Source organism: Pogona vitticeps, chromosome 1 (assembly GCF_051106095.1).
Source record: "Pogona vitticeps strain Pit_001003342236 chromosome 1, PviZW2.1, whole genome shotgun sequence".
In the NCBI taxonomy this organism is placed as follows: domain Eukaryota; kingdom Metazoa; phylum Chordata; class Lepidosauria; order Squamata; family Agamidae; genus Pogona; species Pogona vitticeps.
In genome coordinates, this window is record NC_135783.1 from 258,447,037 (window position 1) to 258,463,981 (window position 16,945).

The 16,945-nt window shown below is 39.2% G+C and overlaps 1 protein-coding gene across 2 annotated transcripts in view; it reads right to left on the minus strand.

Moving 5' to 3' along the window:
• Positions 1 to 7,303: 7,303 nt before the first annotated feature.
• Positions 7,304 to 16,945, minus strand: part of CARS1 (cysteinyl-tRNA synthetase 1) — a 48,664-nt gene continuing 39,022 nt past the window's right edge. For both annotated transcript variants that reach the window (XM_020788739.3, XM_020788738.3), the window contains 5 exons: positions 16,549 to 16,629; positions 11,578 to 11,645; positions 10,727 to 10,786; positions 9,623 to 9,706; positions 7,304 to 8,311 (listed from right to left, as the gene is read on the minus strand). In XM_020788739.3, coding sequence (XP_020644398.3) covers positions 8,177 to 8,311; positions 9,623 to 9,706; positions 10,727 to 10,786; positions 11,578 to 11,645; positions 16,549 to 16,629 — 428 coding nt within the window. In that variant the 3' untranslated portion in view covers positions 7,304 to 8,176. The remainder of the gene's footprint in view (positions 8,312 to 9,622; positions 9,707 to 10,726; positions 10,787 to 11,577; positions 11,646 to 16,548; positions 16,630 to 16,945) is intronic.

Consider the following 16,945-nt stretch of genomic DNA (forward strand, 5'->3'; position numbering starts at 1 on the left):
AAAATGGAAAAGATGATAATCAGGCCAAGAAAGTTTACTGTTTAAAATCTGTGGAGGCCACTGAAGGAAGTTGCAACAATGGTGGTTCTGTCTCCATCGCAAGGAGTTTTAGTTGTCATCAGATGACAAGTTGATATATTATTTTATATAATAAATAAAAGGAGATTGATCAGAATGCAAACAAAAAAAATACAACCACAATACAAAAACAATACAACCAATCTCTTTGTTCCAAAGTAGATATAAAATAAAATATAGTAAAATAAATAACAAAGAGAGTTTAGTTCAAACAAAAATAGTGTTCAGTAAATTGTATAAAAGGCAAGTTAGTTCCAAAAGGAACAAAGAGATTAACTAAAATACTGCTTCATTCAACACCTGAATATAAAAAGATAACAACTTGGGGGAAAATAGCTCTCAAACAGAAAAGAAGGTGCAACAATTATCTCAGGAATGGCTGAAGACATTCTGATCTGGCAGAGTAACAGATGCACACTCATAAACCACACAGTCAGACACACAAATCAAAGTGTATAGTACTCAAAGCCAGCCTAATTATTTTGAACATGGAACAGGAAATCCTACAGTCACCTCTTCCCACATCTGGCAGTGACAATATAACAAGAACAACGAAAATAACTAACATTTGCTGACCTTTCTCGACATTCAAATCTCTCTGCCTGAGGTGGCTGCCTTACTCTACCTAATGATAGGATTGGCCTCTCAGTATCTGCATACTTGACATGGAGCGCTGGAAAAAGACTCTAGTAAAGTGTTACAGAGAACTCACTGGGCACAGATGATGTATCTGTACTGTACCCAGAAATATTAAATTAATGAATCTCAGAAATCATAAAACCATCTCCAAAGTATCAAGTAGCTCCTGTAGCTCTAGAGCAGAGTTGAATTTTTACAATTTGTTGTGAAAGCCACCCAAAGTGAGAATGTATAGGGAGTAGCTGTGTAAACTGTTGCTCACCTGTGTAGTTCACACTAATTCTTGGTGCTTGCTAGTCAAACAGGGCAGCTCTTGAGCTGTTCCTTGTGTGTCTGTGATGCGTTGACTCCTGCACATGCAAATAGCTCTGTGATGCATCCAGGGATGGATGTTACAGCTATTGAAGTCACAAAGTCACTGTTGCCTACCTACAAGCCTGGGGGAAATAGTGTCACTGTCTTATGAAGTCCACAGCGAAGGACACTTTGGGAGGCACCCCCCTCTCCAAAGTGATTTTAAGGGAAGCATCCAGGGGGCTCCAGTATTAAACATATTTTCTTTTAGTTTTTTAAAAAAGCCTTTGCAATAGACTTGTGGGAAGAGGCAAAACTGCCAGTGTGAGGCAACAGTTCTTCACAGTCTCCTGTACTGTACAAAAATGTGGATTATCCCAATTTCCTGTCTTCTGTTGAGAGTGGTGTACCTGTGTATTCTGAATCACTTTGCTCACAGTCATTAAGCTACACTTACTCTTCCTATTTTCCAGTTTTCTGCACAAGTCCATCAGTCTTCAGGACCTGTTATTTGAAATAGGTAGCTGTCTTTTTCCTGCCTCGGTCTTTAGGCTGATGACTACTGAACACAGTGTACTTCAACAAGAGTGTTGATGGAAAGTTAGGGGCAAATATAGTGTTTTTATAAAGGCTAACTGTGGCTATTTTTACTTAATTGTCCTTTCTCTGATACCTTACGCTAGATTGTTCTGCTTTACAACTTTAATTTCATCACTGCATTGTATTGTGCTAGAAATTCATTGATTTTCCTATGATTGCTTTTGTATTGCTCTTTCATTTCAGGGATCTTATTCCCTGTTTATCTGCTGCTATTTAAATAAATCTTCAAATTAATTGCACCTGTGAATAGCCTCGCATCATCTCTGGTTAACACCTTTTGCTCATTGGGGCAAATAAAGGATCTCATTTTCATTCAGTATGGCAAATCTGGGCAACTTCTTTTAACACATCTAGACTATTTCCAGATCTGAGGCTTTGGTGTTGCCAAAATGTGTCAACAACCATTTTTCCACTGCAAACATTTACTATTTCTGCATTTGCCATATATCAAGTCACTTACTTTTCTAGACACTTCTAATCAGCAGTGTCATACAAGCCTTCTTTCACAGCTGAGATTAAGCTTGCTCAAAATATCAGACTGTAAAAATAATGTATATTGACCTCTAAATATCTCATATATTGAATTGATACAAGTTTTTCCCCACCAGGAAACTTTTGAAACCCCTTTTCTCTCATGCAAAGTCTTTTACATAACATCACTAAGTGAAGATAACATGTTTTAAATAATTAGAGACCAGTTATAGTTACAATAAAGAAGTGCAAAAGATAGACAAACAGGATTCAGTACACAGTGCCACTTTACAAATCAGACAGAGTTTTCTATCATGGTTTTCATTTTATGACTGATTTTGAGAAATATTTTAAGCAGAAGTGTACTGCAGAAGATGCCTGCATTCCCATACCTCAGCATCTTTGCATTTGTGGGACACCACAAAGGGAGGATGCTATACATTATGTATTATTCTGTGGCTTTTATGCCAGCCCAAGGAAAAGATGTATTGCTTCCTTGTCAGAAGAAATGTCTGATAAAACTTTGGTGCAACTATGTGCAAGTTGCTCATTGCTATGGTTTCCTATGCAACCAGTCCATTGTTGTAGATTTTTTTTTGGGGGGGGGGCAGAATTAGAACAAAGGATTTAACAGTTGTTGCAGTTAAACTGTGCACATGATGAATTGGCTGGTACATGCATTTTACTTATTTTTTAAAATACTTTTGATAAAATGTATAAGCACCTACACTAATATGGAAGAAAACTGGTGGGACCTAATAAATTTCTGTTCATAGAAAAAGTTTGTGTCTGTGAATTTTAAGAGTTTATGCTTTGAGGATTTTCCTTCCAGTATGTTTTGAAGGGCAAAAGCTGTTGCCATCAGCAGCTGTCAACATAATTTGATACTGCATTCACATTACATGATACCAGGAACTGTCCAGTAGAAGGTCACTGTAAAGAAAAAAAAAATCAGATCTGTCCACCTTTCACAAGTGTCCTCTTTCACATGTTTGCTCTCATGAAAGATGCCCACAGACGCATGTTCTCAAAAGGAACTACAACATGAAAGAAAGGGCATGATGTATGGAATTGTGAAGGGGCTGCCACTGTCCCTCACCCCACCCCCCAAAAGCCTGGGTGCAGTGCTTTTGGGCTCTCAGGAAAGCCAGGAGGAGGGAAACCAGGAGTCGGGGTGTGAGATGCACCTGGCAGGACAGGACGGCCTGTCAGTGGGGTTAAAGGATACAGAGAAAAGGGAGGAGGAGTTTGGAGGTTTTCAGAGCCCACAACACCCTGTAAGGGTTGACAGAGGAGAAGGAACCCTGAGACTCAGTAGCAGAAACAGAGCCGCTTTTCTGCATGATTGGCGAGGTGGTCTGGGACCTGGAAGATGGCCTCTGGCAGAAGTTGACTAGCACCTTCCCTGAGGCATGGTGCCAAAGCCAGGGAAGAGAGACTGCCATCACAACTTCTTCAGCAAATGCTCTTGCTCCACCAGCTCCTCAGCACCAAAGGTGCCCAAGAGATCCTGTGGCACACTCCTGCACCCAGCTGAGATGCTGGCAGCATAAATGCCAGCATGAGAGCAGCAGGAGGAGGAGACTCCTCAAACAGCAAGGGAGCAGCCACTTTCACTGCATGTACCACCAATCTTTAAAGGGCTCCAAGCTTGGCCTCAGAGTGAACTTGTTCATGCAGCTTCCCTGAACTACAACTTTAGTGGCCTCAGTGAAGGGAACTGATGCCAACATTGAACTATTTCCAGGGGTCTAGTGTTGGAAGCTCAATTAGGATGTGGGAGGGCGGTGACAAACTGACCGAGAACTGTTGTTAGAAATCAATATTAAATTTAAAAATACCACTACCAGCAACCAATTGAATTAATGATGGGAGAAATCAAGACTCCTGGTTCTGCCAGGGGCAGGGGTGGCGGAAAACTACAAGATAACTGAAAGGTACATAGAAATAGGTGATCCCCATGACTTATAGTTCAGAAATGTCAACAGAACAAAGTTATACAATATTTAGATAAGAACACATAAAAACTGCTCCTACTCAATAAAGCCAAGCACACCTGCCCAATATGTCTAAGCCTTATAACGTATGCAATTTTCTCCATACTTGTTCGAGGTCAGTGTTATTGGCTTAATTTGAGGGGTCTGAATGTATTTTCATGTAAAACCTGTACTTGTCTAACGGTTTTATGTTTTTCAAGTGGGACAACAAAATGTGGCAGTGTTGAACTCCCTTGTTTACTGTTCCAGCCAGCTATGCCTTCCTGACAGAATATAACTGAATACACACATACTTTCTGCTACCTCTTCTGAGTGGGCGATGCCATTTTGTTTACATAAGTAAAAGCAGTCATGCCCGAACATGTGAAACAAAGTGAGTGGTTTTAAATACAATATACTTTCTTTAGTTCTAAGTCTTTAAAAGCAGAGATCAGAACATGTGAAACAAAATGAGTGGTTTTAAATACAATATACTTTCTTTAGTTCTAAGTCTTTAAAAGCAGAGATCAGGCCTTCCAATAGCTTATTCCAGCTACTTCTACTTTAGTATTCTCAAATACCATATTTTTTCCATGTATAATATGCCCCTCACGTATAATACTCCCCTTTCTAACCCAGAATTTCTTTCTTCGCAAGAAAGTGGAGAGGAAAAGCAGGAATCGCTTTGATTTATTTATTTATTTTTATTTTATTAGATTTATACCCCGCCCATCTAGACCGAAGGTCTACTCTTGATGATTCCTGCTTCCCCCTCCCCCTCCTTACATCCGTGTATAAGACAACTCTAAAATTTTAATCTAAATAGTTTAGAGAAAAGTATCATCTTATACACAGAAAAATATGGTACTTGGGATTTGTCACACAAATGAAAGATTCATTTGGAGAGTATCACAAACATAACATTTCACACTAAAACTAAAGTGTGACTATAACCAGACTACAGTAAGGTTAGGGAACCTTTGACACTCCAAATGTTATTACTGTAGTACAAAACCTATTGTGCCTTACAGCTGATACCATTAGAGGGGGCTCTTGGGACAAAGTCTAGAAGCACATGGACAGCCAAAGTTTTCTCACCCCTTAACTATATGAACCGAAGGACTGGCAACTTGGCTGCATTTGGGAGTCTTTAGAATTGCAGAAAATTATATCCCTTTAGCCATAAGAACAAAGCGTCCCTCCCTTCTTTGCCATCTTCATTAAACAAGTCTGTGACATCAATAAAACGGAAAAGCAATAAAACAACCAAACTGTTCTAAAAGTTGTAATAGGTAAAACATTGTTATTAAATACATATGTTTCCTAAATTTTGTGAAGAATAAATTAACAAATTATTACATGTCATAAAGTAAATTTCAACTTGTGGTGACTCTTTCCAAGATTTTCTAGGTGTAGAGTATTCAGAAGTGGTATACCGCTTTTTTTTTCTTCTGGGGGTGCTTTGGGATTGTGCAGCTTGGTCAAGGCTACACAGACTCCTGGGATGCACAGTGCAGCATCAAACACTTAACTTCTGGCTCTTCAGCCAAGTGCCTAGTATACTGAGCTCTTCAGGCAGCATAAGGAAGCAAAAGCCTGCACCAGTTTTTTTGTGGCACTAAACAACTAAACATTGATCTCAAAGAGCATTTGGTTTCTCTTTGAATTACTAAATCATCTTAACAATTACAGCAAAACACAAGTGGCACACTGGCTGCAGCTGAGGTGACTGTATGTAGTATATTTCGTCAAGAATCTCGGTATTTGAATACTAAGTTTCAAAACTCTGTCACAGTGAGATGCTTACTAGTTTGTGGGCAACAGCTAGCATTTGTTAAGCAAGCTAATGGCATGCATTCAGCTCTTGATCCATGGAGCAATACCAGACTGCTTGCTGCAGTGGTAATCCGAGAGTAACTTCTCTATACAATGTTCAGTGTCTATCAAGATGGCTCCATGGATACCATATCTGGAAATATTAGACAATATTACCAAAAGACAATTTGAACAAAATGCATAACTGGTGAGGAGGAAGGGAGGAAAGAACATGTAATTGCTATGTACTGGTGCTGACTTCTGAATAACATTGCGTTATTCATTTGTTGTTTTTTCAGAGTAAGTGGCAAACTACTGTGACAAATAAGATTGGTTTATCTAGAAGAGAGAACCAAGAGCAGAGACTGGCACAGGTTCCAGGGAGATGTTAACAAGCTGACCTAAGTCATTGAAGGTATTACTTCCTACTCAACATAGAATTAGAGATTGGTTTGACATAGAGATGGGCACGACCTTCCCCTGCCTTCCTCACCAATGACCCACTCACCAATCAAAACGTGCTCCTCTCCTCCTCTTCTTCTTTAACTGTTCAATCAGTCCCTGACAGGCGCACAGGTTTGCCTGTCCTCCCTCCTTGTCTGAATTGGTGATGAGTCAAGGAGGTGGGGCAGGGAAGCCCATGCTCCTGCCGGAGACTAGTTGAACAGCTGAAGAGGAGGAGGGGAGTAAGCACAAGCTGGTGAATGGGAGATCCAGGCAGGGAGGCAGGGGAAGGTAACGTGTGGCATCTGTGGTGTCGTGTGTATGAAATGGCATGAACCTTTGAACCAAGGTTCATGCCCATCTCTAGTTTGACATCATTGTATCTTTGGGATCCTGAAAAAGAAGACAACACAATAAATGACACCAAGGAACATAAAACAAACTTCAAAAATATTTCGCATAGATGCTGGCCTGAAAGATTTTGGAAAAACTAAGTATCTATAAGAATCAGAAGGTTGAGTCCAGTTAATCTTGAGCAACTTTTTCTGTGATTTTCAGTGTCTCTGCTCTGAATATAACATGTGGCAATCAAGAACATGTTATAAGCATTACTTACATCAATGTTACTAATGTAAATTCTATTTTAAAAATAATGTAAGGGCTGGTAACACTGGGTTGCTGTTTTCAGTACAGTATAATGAATAATATTCTCTCCTAAGCGATTACTTTTCAGCTGGGAGGATTTTGGCCATTTTTGTATATAAGTTTCTTTTTTAATGGGAAGGAATGCAACTATATAGATACAGTATACAGGACTAATGCCCCTCCCAATAGCAAGCAAATGATTTAATATTTAGAAGCAAAAACATGCTTTTAAAACGTAGTATGCCAAACTGTTTTACAGCTAAACTGGGTTTCCACCTGGAGTATCTGTTTCCTGCAATTTTGCAGAGTTGGAATTTCAATGGGATTAAAACAAGCTTGACTTTCTATCTACCTCACATGTGACAGTAATTTATTCTGTACTCACCATGTCAAAACAAAAAGAAAACTGTACAGTGTACAAATTCCAAAGTTATACATAAAAATCAGATGAAAACATGCAGTAGTTCCTTTGCATTTAATCAAAGTATAATTTCTGAAGTAAGATTTGAGGTTATTACTTTAAGAAAATAGTTACTTGCCCTTCCTTGAGTCTCTTAACTTCTGTTTAGTGTTATTTACAACTCTCCTATATTTGCAAAAGAAAGCTATGCTAATGTTCCAAATTTCCAAACTCAGAGCTATGGTTACAACTCTAAGAACACTTACTACAAGACTGAACTCTGTAGACTTACTTCTGAAGAAACACATAAGAGATTGCACTGCACATTTTACAATGAAGGAGCTACTGACCATGCAACATGTTCAGAAGGGGGAGAGCAGCTAATTTATTGCAGCTTGCCATTTGTATCACAGAACATTTGTATACGAACAAAGTAACAAAATTTCTGAACGTATAAAAACAGATAATGGCCAGAATGCTCTTTATGCCCACTGGCCTAAGTCAATCCACGTAACTCTCAACTGTGAACTGCTGCAAGTTAAGAAGTTAGCATAGACATTTGTTGCTGTGTGACTCAGAACATGATCGCAAATGTCTATGTTGACTTCTTAACTTGTGCCAATTCACAGCTGAAATCTACCTTGATGGGTTTACACTGACCTATGTTTTCAACTGGATTTCAGCCAACAGATTTAGGTCATTTATTTTGAGCTTTGCACATTGGAAAGTCTATGCCCAATAAAAATTCATTATCCCCAGAAAGACAATTCAACTGTTGCATTTATTTAAGAAGCAAGGTGTCCAAATTTTCTTCTCAGTTTGCAACTCCATTCTGAAACATCTGAAGGTACTCCTTGTACAGTTTTTCTTGTGCTTCATAGAGTTTCTTTAGTTTCTTCATCTGACCTTTGCTGAGTTCTTTGCCTTCTATGTCATGGGTTGGAAACCCCTGAAAAACAGGAATCCAGTCTCTTAGGACCATATCATCTCAATGGCTGTGTTTGTCTGTGTTGTGCTAATACAGTTGTATTAGGTCTTGTTATCAGTATAAACAATACTAGCAAGAAAAGTGGGAAACTAAACTCTGTGTCTATCTATTCAAGACCAAGAAACCGTATTATGTAACTTGCAAAAGGTCTTGAAAATAAAAGGGAAAAAGCAATAAGCTTTATATTAAGATGGGAAATGACTGATAAGAGTTTGAGGCTAAACTTTCCCATTCTACCGGGTTTTAACATGCTGGCACCTACTCCAATACAGCAGGCAGGCAGGCAATGGGGGCAGCAATGATAGGCTCCTCTCTTTCACTTCCACCCCTCCCCATGCAAGCATGGTATACTATAAAAGGGAATTTTCAAATTAAAAGATTGACAATATAACAAATGCTACATAATAAAAACTTTAAAACTGTAGCAAAAGACTCAAACGTTTTACTGCTACACAGGTTGTATGGCAATAAGCCCCACAACCTTCAGTAATGTTTATTTCTGTAGAAATATGTGTAGCAAGATGTAGAGCTGGTACACAGTAGCTAAGAGAGTTGGCCACAGATTAGGAAATTTGTGGTTCAAATCTTTCCTCTGCTATGGACTCACTAAATGAGCCCCAAGAATGTCACTCTTCCTCAACGTAATCCCTACTATTCAGAATGGGGGTGGAAGTGGGATAAAAACAGTAACTTCCCTTAAAACAGGGGGTCGATAATGTGTAAGGACCTCCACAGGCTGCACTCTATTCAAACACCTCTAACAACGACCACATCTGCACCTCAAGGGAGGGCATTTAAAAGTCATCTCTCCACTACCGTTTTAAGCCAGAAAAACCTTTTTAAATAAAAAGTGGGGACTGTTCACTTATTTCCATTTACTGAAAAGAACTTTTTTGGACAACAAATAAGCAGTGTGTCTGTGTGAGAGAGGTGGGGACATTACATTCATATGAAGCTTTCTTGGGGCGGGGTGCATTTAGACATTTTTGAGCCCCCTTTCAGGGGTTCAAGGGATCAGGGATTTTGGAGCAGGTCTGAAATGGGTAGCATGGAATATAAGTGTCCTGTAGGCCACACTTTGCACACTCATATCTTGGATAGTTGCTGTAACAATTACAGCCAAGTAACATTAAACCCTTTGAACAGTAGAAAATGACATACAAATAACAACAAATATTGTTGTTACTGGACTGTATTAACAGTCATCCCCATGACCTCCAAATAAGAGATGCAATTCATTTTGAGAGCAACAAACATCTAAACAATTCTTACATTCTCATCAAATCTGGAATACTTGTCATGCTCTGATTTAAACATTTCTCCTGGTGAGATTTTCATCTTTGCCAGTTTTGCTGCCTAAAATACAAAATAAGCATTACGGTTTTGAAATATTATCACAGTCATCATGTGTTCTAACTGCTCAGTTGGACTGCATATTGCTTGATCTGCTTAATTCAAAAATACATCTGAAAATACACTTTGGATGACATTTTCAGAAAGTTTGATGAAGGTCTTCCCAAGAATATCACAAAAGTACAAAAGGCTTTAAACTTCAAGCTGGTTTGGGTTGCTGATACAAAATCATCTCAGATGTACAGAAATTATTTTGCTGCAGATTTATCTGGAAGAATGGTTATGTCACTAACCATGGTAATTAAAGGCTTCCCCATTCTCACTTGCAGTTCCTTTGCTTTACTAATTACTAATTCAATAACGCTGACGCCGTGGAATAGAAGAGAGAAGTTTGCCATTCAGCAGCAGCAATCATTGGAACATTTCATCCTTCTGTCCTATAACTCCCTGGGCTCCCACACAATGGAATGGATTATTTGCAGGTTAGAAAAACTGCAGGAGAGAAAATCTCCCAGGTGAGGATATCATCATCCTTTCAAAGGTATAGTTACATTAACAGGATTTCAACCACTATGTAAATAGTATAGATATATTGTGCTGTAAATCTGTTTGTAGACACTGACACTATCAAGTCTTAAGTTTGATTTAATCTCTTTCACATTATTTGTGATGCATTCTTCATAAGGAGTGAATTACTCATGGTATTATGTTCTAGGGTTTACTTACCCTGAAAATTTAGGCATATAAAAGTTCATCAGTGTTCCCATATTTTGAATAGTGGTGTGGTTAATCTATAGTCTAAATTTCTTTGCTCATAGAGGAAAACGTCAGTCATAAACTGTTATGTGAGATAATAGAAATCAAACTATTCTATGACCTCACATAACAATAAAATGCTTAATGATCACCACTTTAAATCATTATGGGCTAAGAATAAAGCTTGAAACATAACCCTCCTTGACCATAACCATCACTGTTAGTAACATTAAAACCTGTTTCTTTAAAAAAGCTTTAATTATTTACCTCCTGTTCTTGTTTCTTTCTAGCTGCTTCTTCTTTCTTTCTTTTCTTCTCTTCCTCAATCTATGGAAAATCAAATTGAGGAGCAGAATTACTATCTAAAATACAAATTTAAATCACTACCATTGTATTAATAAGCCATTCATATCTATGTTTTATACCTCAGCTTTCTAGATCAAACTCTTCCATCCAGTTCTAACCAAAACAAATGGCCTCTGAAGTTATGAGAAAATTATAATTAGCAGTTCAACATCTTCCTTGGATACACATGGGCCGATGATGACAATAATGCAACACAAGTTGTGTGTACATGCTAATAAAACAACAGTAAACTCGAGATTTATGCCAGAAGACTCTTCCCACATTACTGAACTATGGCTAGAACAAAAATACATTTATATTTACAGTGGAGATTACTATCACTTATGGATGAAAAAACCCCAATAATCTTAATTATAAATGAGAAAAATCTTTCTTTTTCTATGAGCATGGCATCTGATAACTATGTTGTCAACCATGGTTGACAACCAAGGTGAACAAACCAAAAGGATACTATAATTTTCTTAATCAGAAACTCTTAGCCACAAATATGAAGCTGCATAGTCGTTTGAAAGGAAATGAACTGGGCAGTTGTAGAAGTCTGTGTGGTCATGCAACTGTGTGCTGGGGCAGAAGAACGTTACCAGCCATTTAGAGCCTGGATAAATCCAAGGTCCCTAAGGATGAATATGGGTGCACAGCTTGGGGCACATGGCTAATTTTCTTTTTACTAGCACATACATATATACTGGACCAACCCAATAGAACAGACAGAACTAAGCATACAGACAAAAACGATTTGAACAAGTATAGACCTTTTTCTTTTCCTCTCTTTCTTTCAGCAAGGTGTCTCTGTCCACTAGTTTGACCACAGTTGGAAGTCCTAGAAGGGGAAAAAATTATAAGGACTATACACTACAGATGTATGTAGCCCAACATATACATGCTAAATGGATAATCCAGCTACTGCATGGGATCCTGCTACCATAAATCTAAACAGATAGGCTGGCTGCTGCTCTGCCTTAAAAACAAAAATTTCTCTGCCAGAGCTATACAGCTTTCATAGCAAGAAGGTACTAAAGATCCATTAGCAAAAATTCAAGATTGTTGTAAAGATACTATCTCAATATAAACAAGATAATTTTTTTACCCTTTTAACTATCAGTATTCCAACATCAGTTTTAAAAATGTCCATCTGCCTGAATATTACTTAAAGTGGCATATTCACAGTGGAACACACTGTGATTCAAATATATACCAATTATGTGCAGCTGATTTATATTCCTTGGTGATGGAAGCACCAAGTAATTACATGCCCTTGTTATCTGATCTTATGTCTGGGGTTAAGTAGGAATAATTCCCATTTAACTCTAGAGGGCTTACTTCTGAGCATAAGATTGTACTGTTCTCCACATGAATGTCATTTATTTCACTTATGTGCTGCCTTTCTCCCAGAATGGGTTTCCAGGGCAGCTTACAGAAGAGTTAAAACAACAGATAATTAAAATACAGCAAAATCATAAAACAAAATTAAATCCAATTATTTAACTAAAATACAATTAAAATTAACGCTCTTCAAAATCACTTTAATCATCACCATCATAATTTACTTTGAAAGAGAGAAAAATGGCTGAGATCTTAAAGTAGAAGACTCTTAATTGACAAAGGCCTGTCTAAATAAAGGATAGCAGGGAGGGGGGCAAACCGAGCCTCTCTTGACAAGGAGTTTTAGAGCCCAAGTTCCCAAGTTCCCCATCACACCAGCCTCTGAAGGTGGTGGGTTCATGAGAAGGGCCTCTTCAGCACAGCCTCTTTGTTAAGCCCAGGTGGGGTTTCTATGAGAGGATTCAGTCTTTCAGATAGCATGGACTCAAGTTGTATAGGGCCTTATATATCATAGAAATACTTTGTATTATGCCCAGAAACATGAACTGCTAGGCAGCACAGCTGTTGGAGAAAGGGAATTATATGTTCCCTGTGCCTTGTTACAGAAAGAACATGAACAGGCATGAGAGATTTGTCAGGCTGAGTTCCTATTGGGTCCAAGCATGTTTGCCCCAAAAGAACTAGGCAAGGACAGGGTTCTAAGACCTCATCTCTGTGAGCTACTGATTCTTCAGTCACATGACAGAGATGAAGGAGCACTGATCCAATTTAAGAGATCAGCTAGATCAGTGAAAAGATCTTTAATCTGAATATCAACTCAGTTAGCAGTACTCACAGCCTAACAAAGATCCATCCCTTAATATATACAATTTAGGTTTAAAAATATACATAAAGGGGGTGGTATATGGTGGAAAGATCTCAGCTGCTAGTTAATAGATTTTCCTGTTGTATGGCCGTTTTGAATGGCATTGTATTTACTGTTGGTGTTGTCTTGAGGCTATCCATGGCAAAAGGAAGGGCATAAACAAATGAATAAAATGGCAACATTATGTTAAACTGCTGACAAAAATGGTACCAGACAAACTGAATCAAGATGCATAGGGCTTTATAGATAACATTTTTTGTAAGGACATGATCATTTCTTGTCCAAGAATCTACAGGGAAGGCTCCTACACCTTTATGGATTGTGCAGAAAGGGGGATTTTAGCAGCAGTAGCTTGCAAACATCAGCTGGGATTTCAGACAAAATCCTCTCTAATGAAAAGAGACTCTAAGCTGACAGCAACAGTGTAAACAAACTATATAAAAGCTCTTGGGCCTCAGTGCTGAATCCAATTGCATCTATGCAAGTCCCAAAGTTACATGTGTTGCTTTACGGAGGAAAGCCATTTTTATTAATCATAGCATCACAGAATAATGGAGTTGGAAAGGGCTTATAAGGTAATTCCTGCTTGGTGCAGGAATTCAAATCAAAGCACATCTGACAGATGGTTGTCTAATTTTCTCTTGAATGCTTCCAATGGACTTCTCACCACCTCCTGAGGTAATTGTTTCCATTGCCGTAACAGTTAAGTCCCTTTTTCGACGTCAATGGCAAGACCTCCTACGACTTCGGCTGTAGTCAGAGTCGGAAGGGGAGGAGTTTCCTCGACGCCGATGTCCGTGTCTGTGTTTGTGTCAGTGTCGACGTTTCTTAGCGGGAGGCTCATAGTTGTCCTGATCAGATAGTGGGCATCGAGGAGAACGAGCCTCGATAGGCTTCTCAGGTCGACCTCGAGGAGGTGGAGGAGACCTGGAAGGTAACGATCCCGATGCAATTGAAGGGGAGCGAGATGCCCACCCTGTTAGAATTGGGCTAGATGGGGCAGTAGCTAAGTCAGTAACGACCTGAGCGATCTGGCTAGCTGTAGGCGACCTTCCCCTGTCGATTGGTGGTTCTTGTTGAGGTGGAAGGGAGGCGGCTAGATCAGATGTGGAGTCTCGGTCCCGAGAGAAATCTTCCAGAATAGGCGAAGGCAATGAAGCAGAAACTGGTGGAACAACAATAGTAAGCTCATGACTCTTTGACTTAGGCTTCTGAGGTGCCTTTTTCTGCTTGGATTCTGTCGATGTCGACGGGGCAGAAGAAGTAGATGGAGGTTTCTTTGCTGCAGCCGGTTTCTTAGATTTTCCTTTTGAGGTTTTCTTGGTAGTCTCCTTTGTTGTTTGTGAAGGAGATGACGAGACAAGAGTAACTTCCGTGCGGACAGTGGAGGCGGATTGGATAGACTCCATGTTAGAAGGTTGTGAGGTGGACAAAGTCTGGTTCCAAAGAAAATATTTTAGGCGTTGCTGACGGGCCTTGAGCGTAGCCTTGGTGAATTGTTTACAATGTTTGCAATGAGTGGTTGAATGAGTCTCTCCAAGGCAGAAAACACAAAGGGAATGTCCGTCCTGAAAGGGCAATTTTCTTGAACATGACGAACAGCGGCTAAATGGCCCTCTCTTAGGTGACATAAGCCAAATAGCGTGGGAAAACGAAGAGAATAAGTGGAAATTGAAAGCATCCGGGAGGTGCGTGGCGCCTCAGCAGGCGGTAAATAGGCCTCAATAGAAAGCAATTAAGGTAGTTAAGGTACTCGCTGAATCGCCAGAGGCAAAAGAATAGTCAGGCAGTCCGTGATCAGGGCAACAGAAGGCCAGGTAAATGAAAGAGCCAAATGCAAGTCGAAAGGAGTCAGGCAAAATAACGAATTTGAAGAGCTCTGAGCGAGAGGTTCCAACTCCGCGGGTGGAAAAATGGAACTCGGGCTTTTGGCGGGTGGAGTGTGCGCAATACAGGGCAACCTAAACTTTGTTACTTTTCTCTACAGCTCTGGAAGATTCCGAGAGGTCCAGCGCAGGCGCTGTTTAACCCACTAGTGTGGATTCATAGAGACCACGTTGAAGAACAATACTTTTACTGAAACTGCCTAGATTTCCAGTTAAAGCATCCTTATGTCTTTTCTATTTCAGTGGAATAAAACCTGGTGGGAGATGGAAGTGCCTAACTTTAGCAGGACTGTACCTATCATTAAAATAAGAATTACATTGCTGAAGATAAAGGGCAGAACCTTCTTCATTCCTTCCATCTGCATAATAGGCTTGCCAAGTACATCGATTCACCCACATCACTATGAGGCAACATAAACAAAAAGTACTGGATCTTCATGTTAAAGGATTACAATATTAAAAGAAAAAGATTTGAAAAGGGCTAATATCTGGACAAAGGTAGTCAATGATGATGACAGTGGGGATACTGCTGCTAATTTAAAAGTGATAGCCTATCAAGATTGTTGGGCAATTTTTAAACTACTAGCAGAAAAATTATCTTCTTTTCATGTGACCATGAGGCTGGAAGGAGGTAGGGCTAAGAGCCAAGGCAATGATAGGTATCTCATATAGCTGCATGGCTGTGAGTACAACAACAACCTTTTAAGATAGAAACATGATGTATAGTGATTTCATTGCTACGCTGGTCACTTGGGAATTTTTGCACACTTAGTTTTCTTTTTTTGTTGTTGTACTTAAGAAATCCTGTGATGGTTTTTCCCTTTACATCAACCTCTTTTCTAAAGTGTTGCAACCTTCTTAAAAATCAATATGTAATAAAGCTTAACTTCTCTTTGCACCATCCATGAAAGGGGCATGCTTAGAGCCTGAGGAAGTGAATTTTATTCATGAAAGCTTGCTATTTGTTTTATTTTTAATGGTCCAATAAAAGCTATCACCTACTCTTGCATTTGTGTAATCTTCGAGACTACACTGGCCCTTTCCTTTATTCCCATAAAAGGCATGTCCTTTCTGCTTGCTGTATATATAAAAAGTTTGGCAGTTTTACTACAGACTAAGTAATTAAGTCAAGGCCCTCCCATTAGCTCATAAATAATGGACTGAATAAAAAATTTTATAGGTCTGTGGCACAAGCAGTTGAGACTCTTTTCAAGTTTGTGCAAGAGGGGATTCATAAGAGGGGATGTATAAGCAGAAACCCTGTTGCTTTGAATGGAGGCAATTTCCATTTGCTGTACAGCAAGCCAGAGATCACATGGGAGCTCCGTGGGAACAATATTAAGCTCTGTTTGCTCTCAACGGAATGTTCACCAAAGATCTGTTTCAGCCTTAGCTGGTGGATAAAACTAGGAACGAGAGTTACTACTCCAATTCTAACCATATTTCTTTGGACAAAATACCCAATTTATTTTATAATTTCTACATAAGGCTTTCTGAGCCTTCCTATTAATTTTACAGCCAGGCCTTCAGCCTCATGATTAGCATCTCATTTCACAAAAGGAAAACAGAAATGAAAGATACCAGCTTAGCCAAGTGAAGCTGGAAGTTGCAATCTACAGAATTATATTATTAATTTACAGGTTAATTACCTTCATGATCTTCAAACCGAACTCCATGCTCAGGAAGGATATCATCTCGAAGAGAATCACAAAGTTGCAGAACTTCAAACCCTACAATAACCATGAGTGGGAGAAAAAACAAACAACTAACATCAGTCTTAACAACATGTCATTCTTCTTTTCAGCTGGGCATTTTATGAGTCAAAAACAGCTTTTTGGCATTCTGTGGGATACAGAACTTTCTGTCCCCATTTTGAAGGAAGGCCCCTAATGACCTTTCTACATTTTATTATTTGTTAATCTAAAAGGACTGCTTTCTTACTTCTCAGAAGGAAAAAGCTACCAGAGGAGTGAAAAAGCATCTGACTCAAACATTACTTCTTTGTTGTCTACACTAGGGCTGTTCTGTCCACTAGGGCTGTTCTGC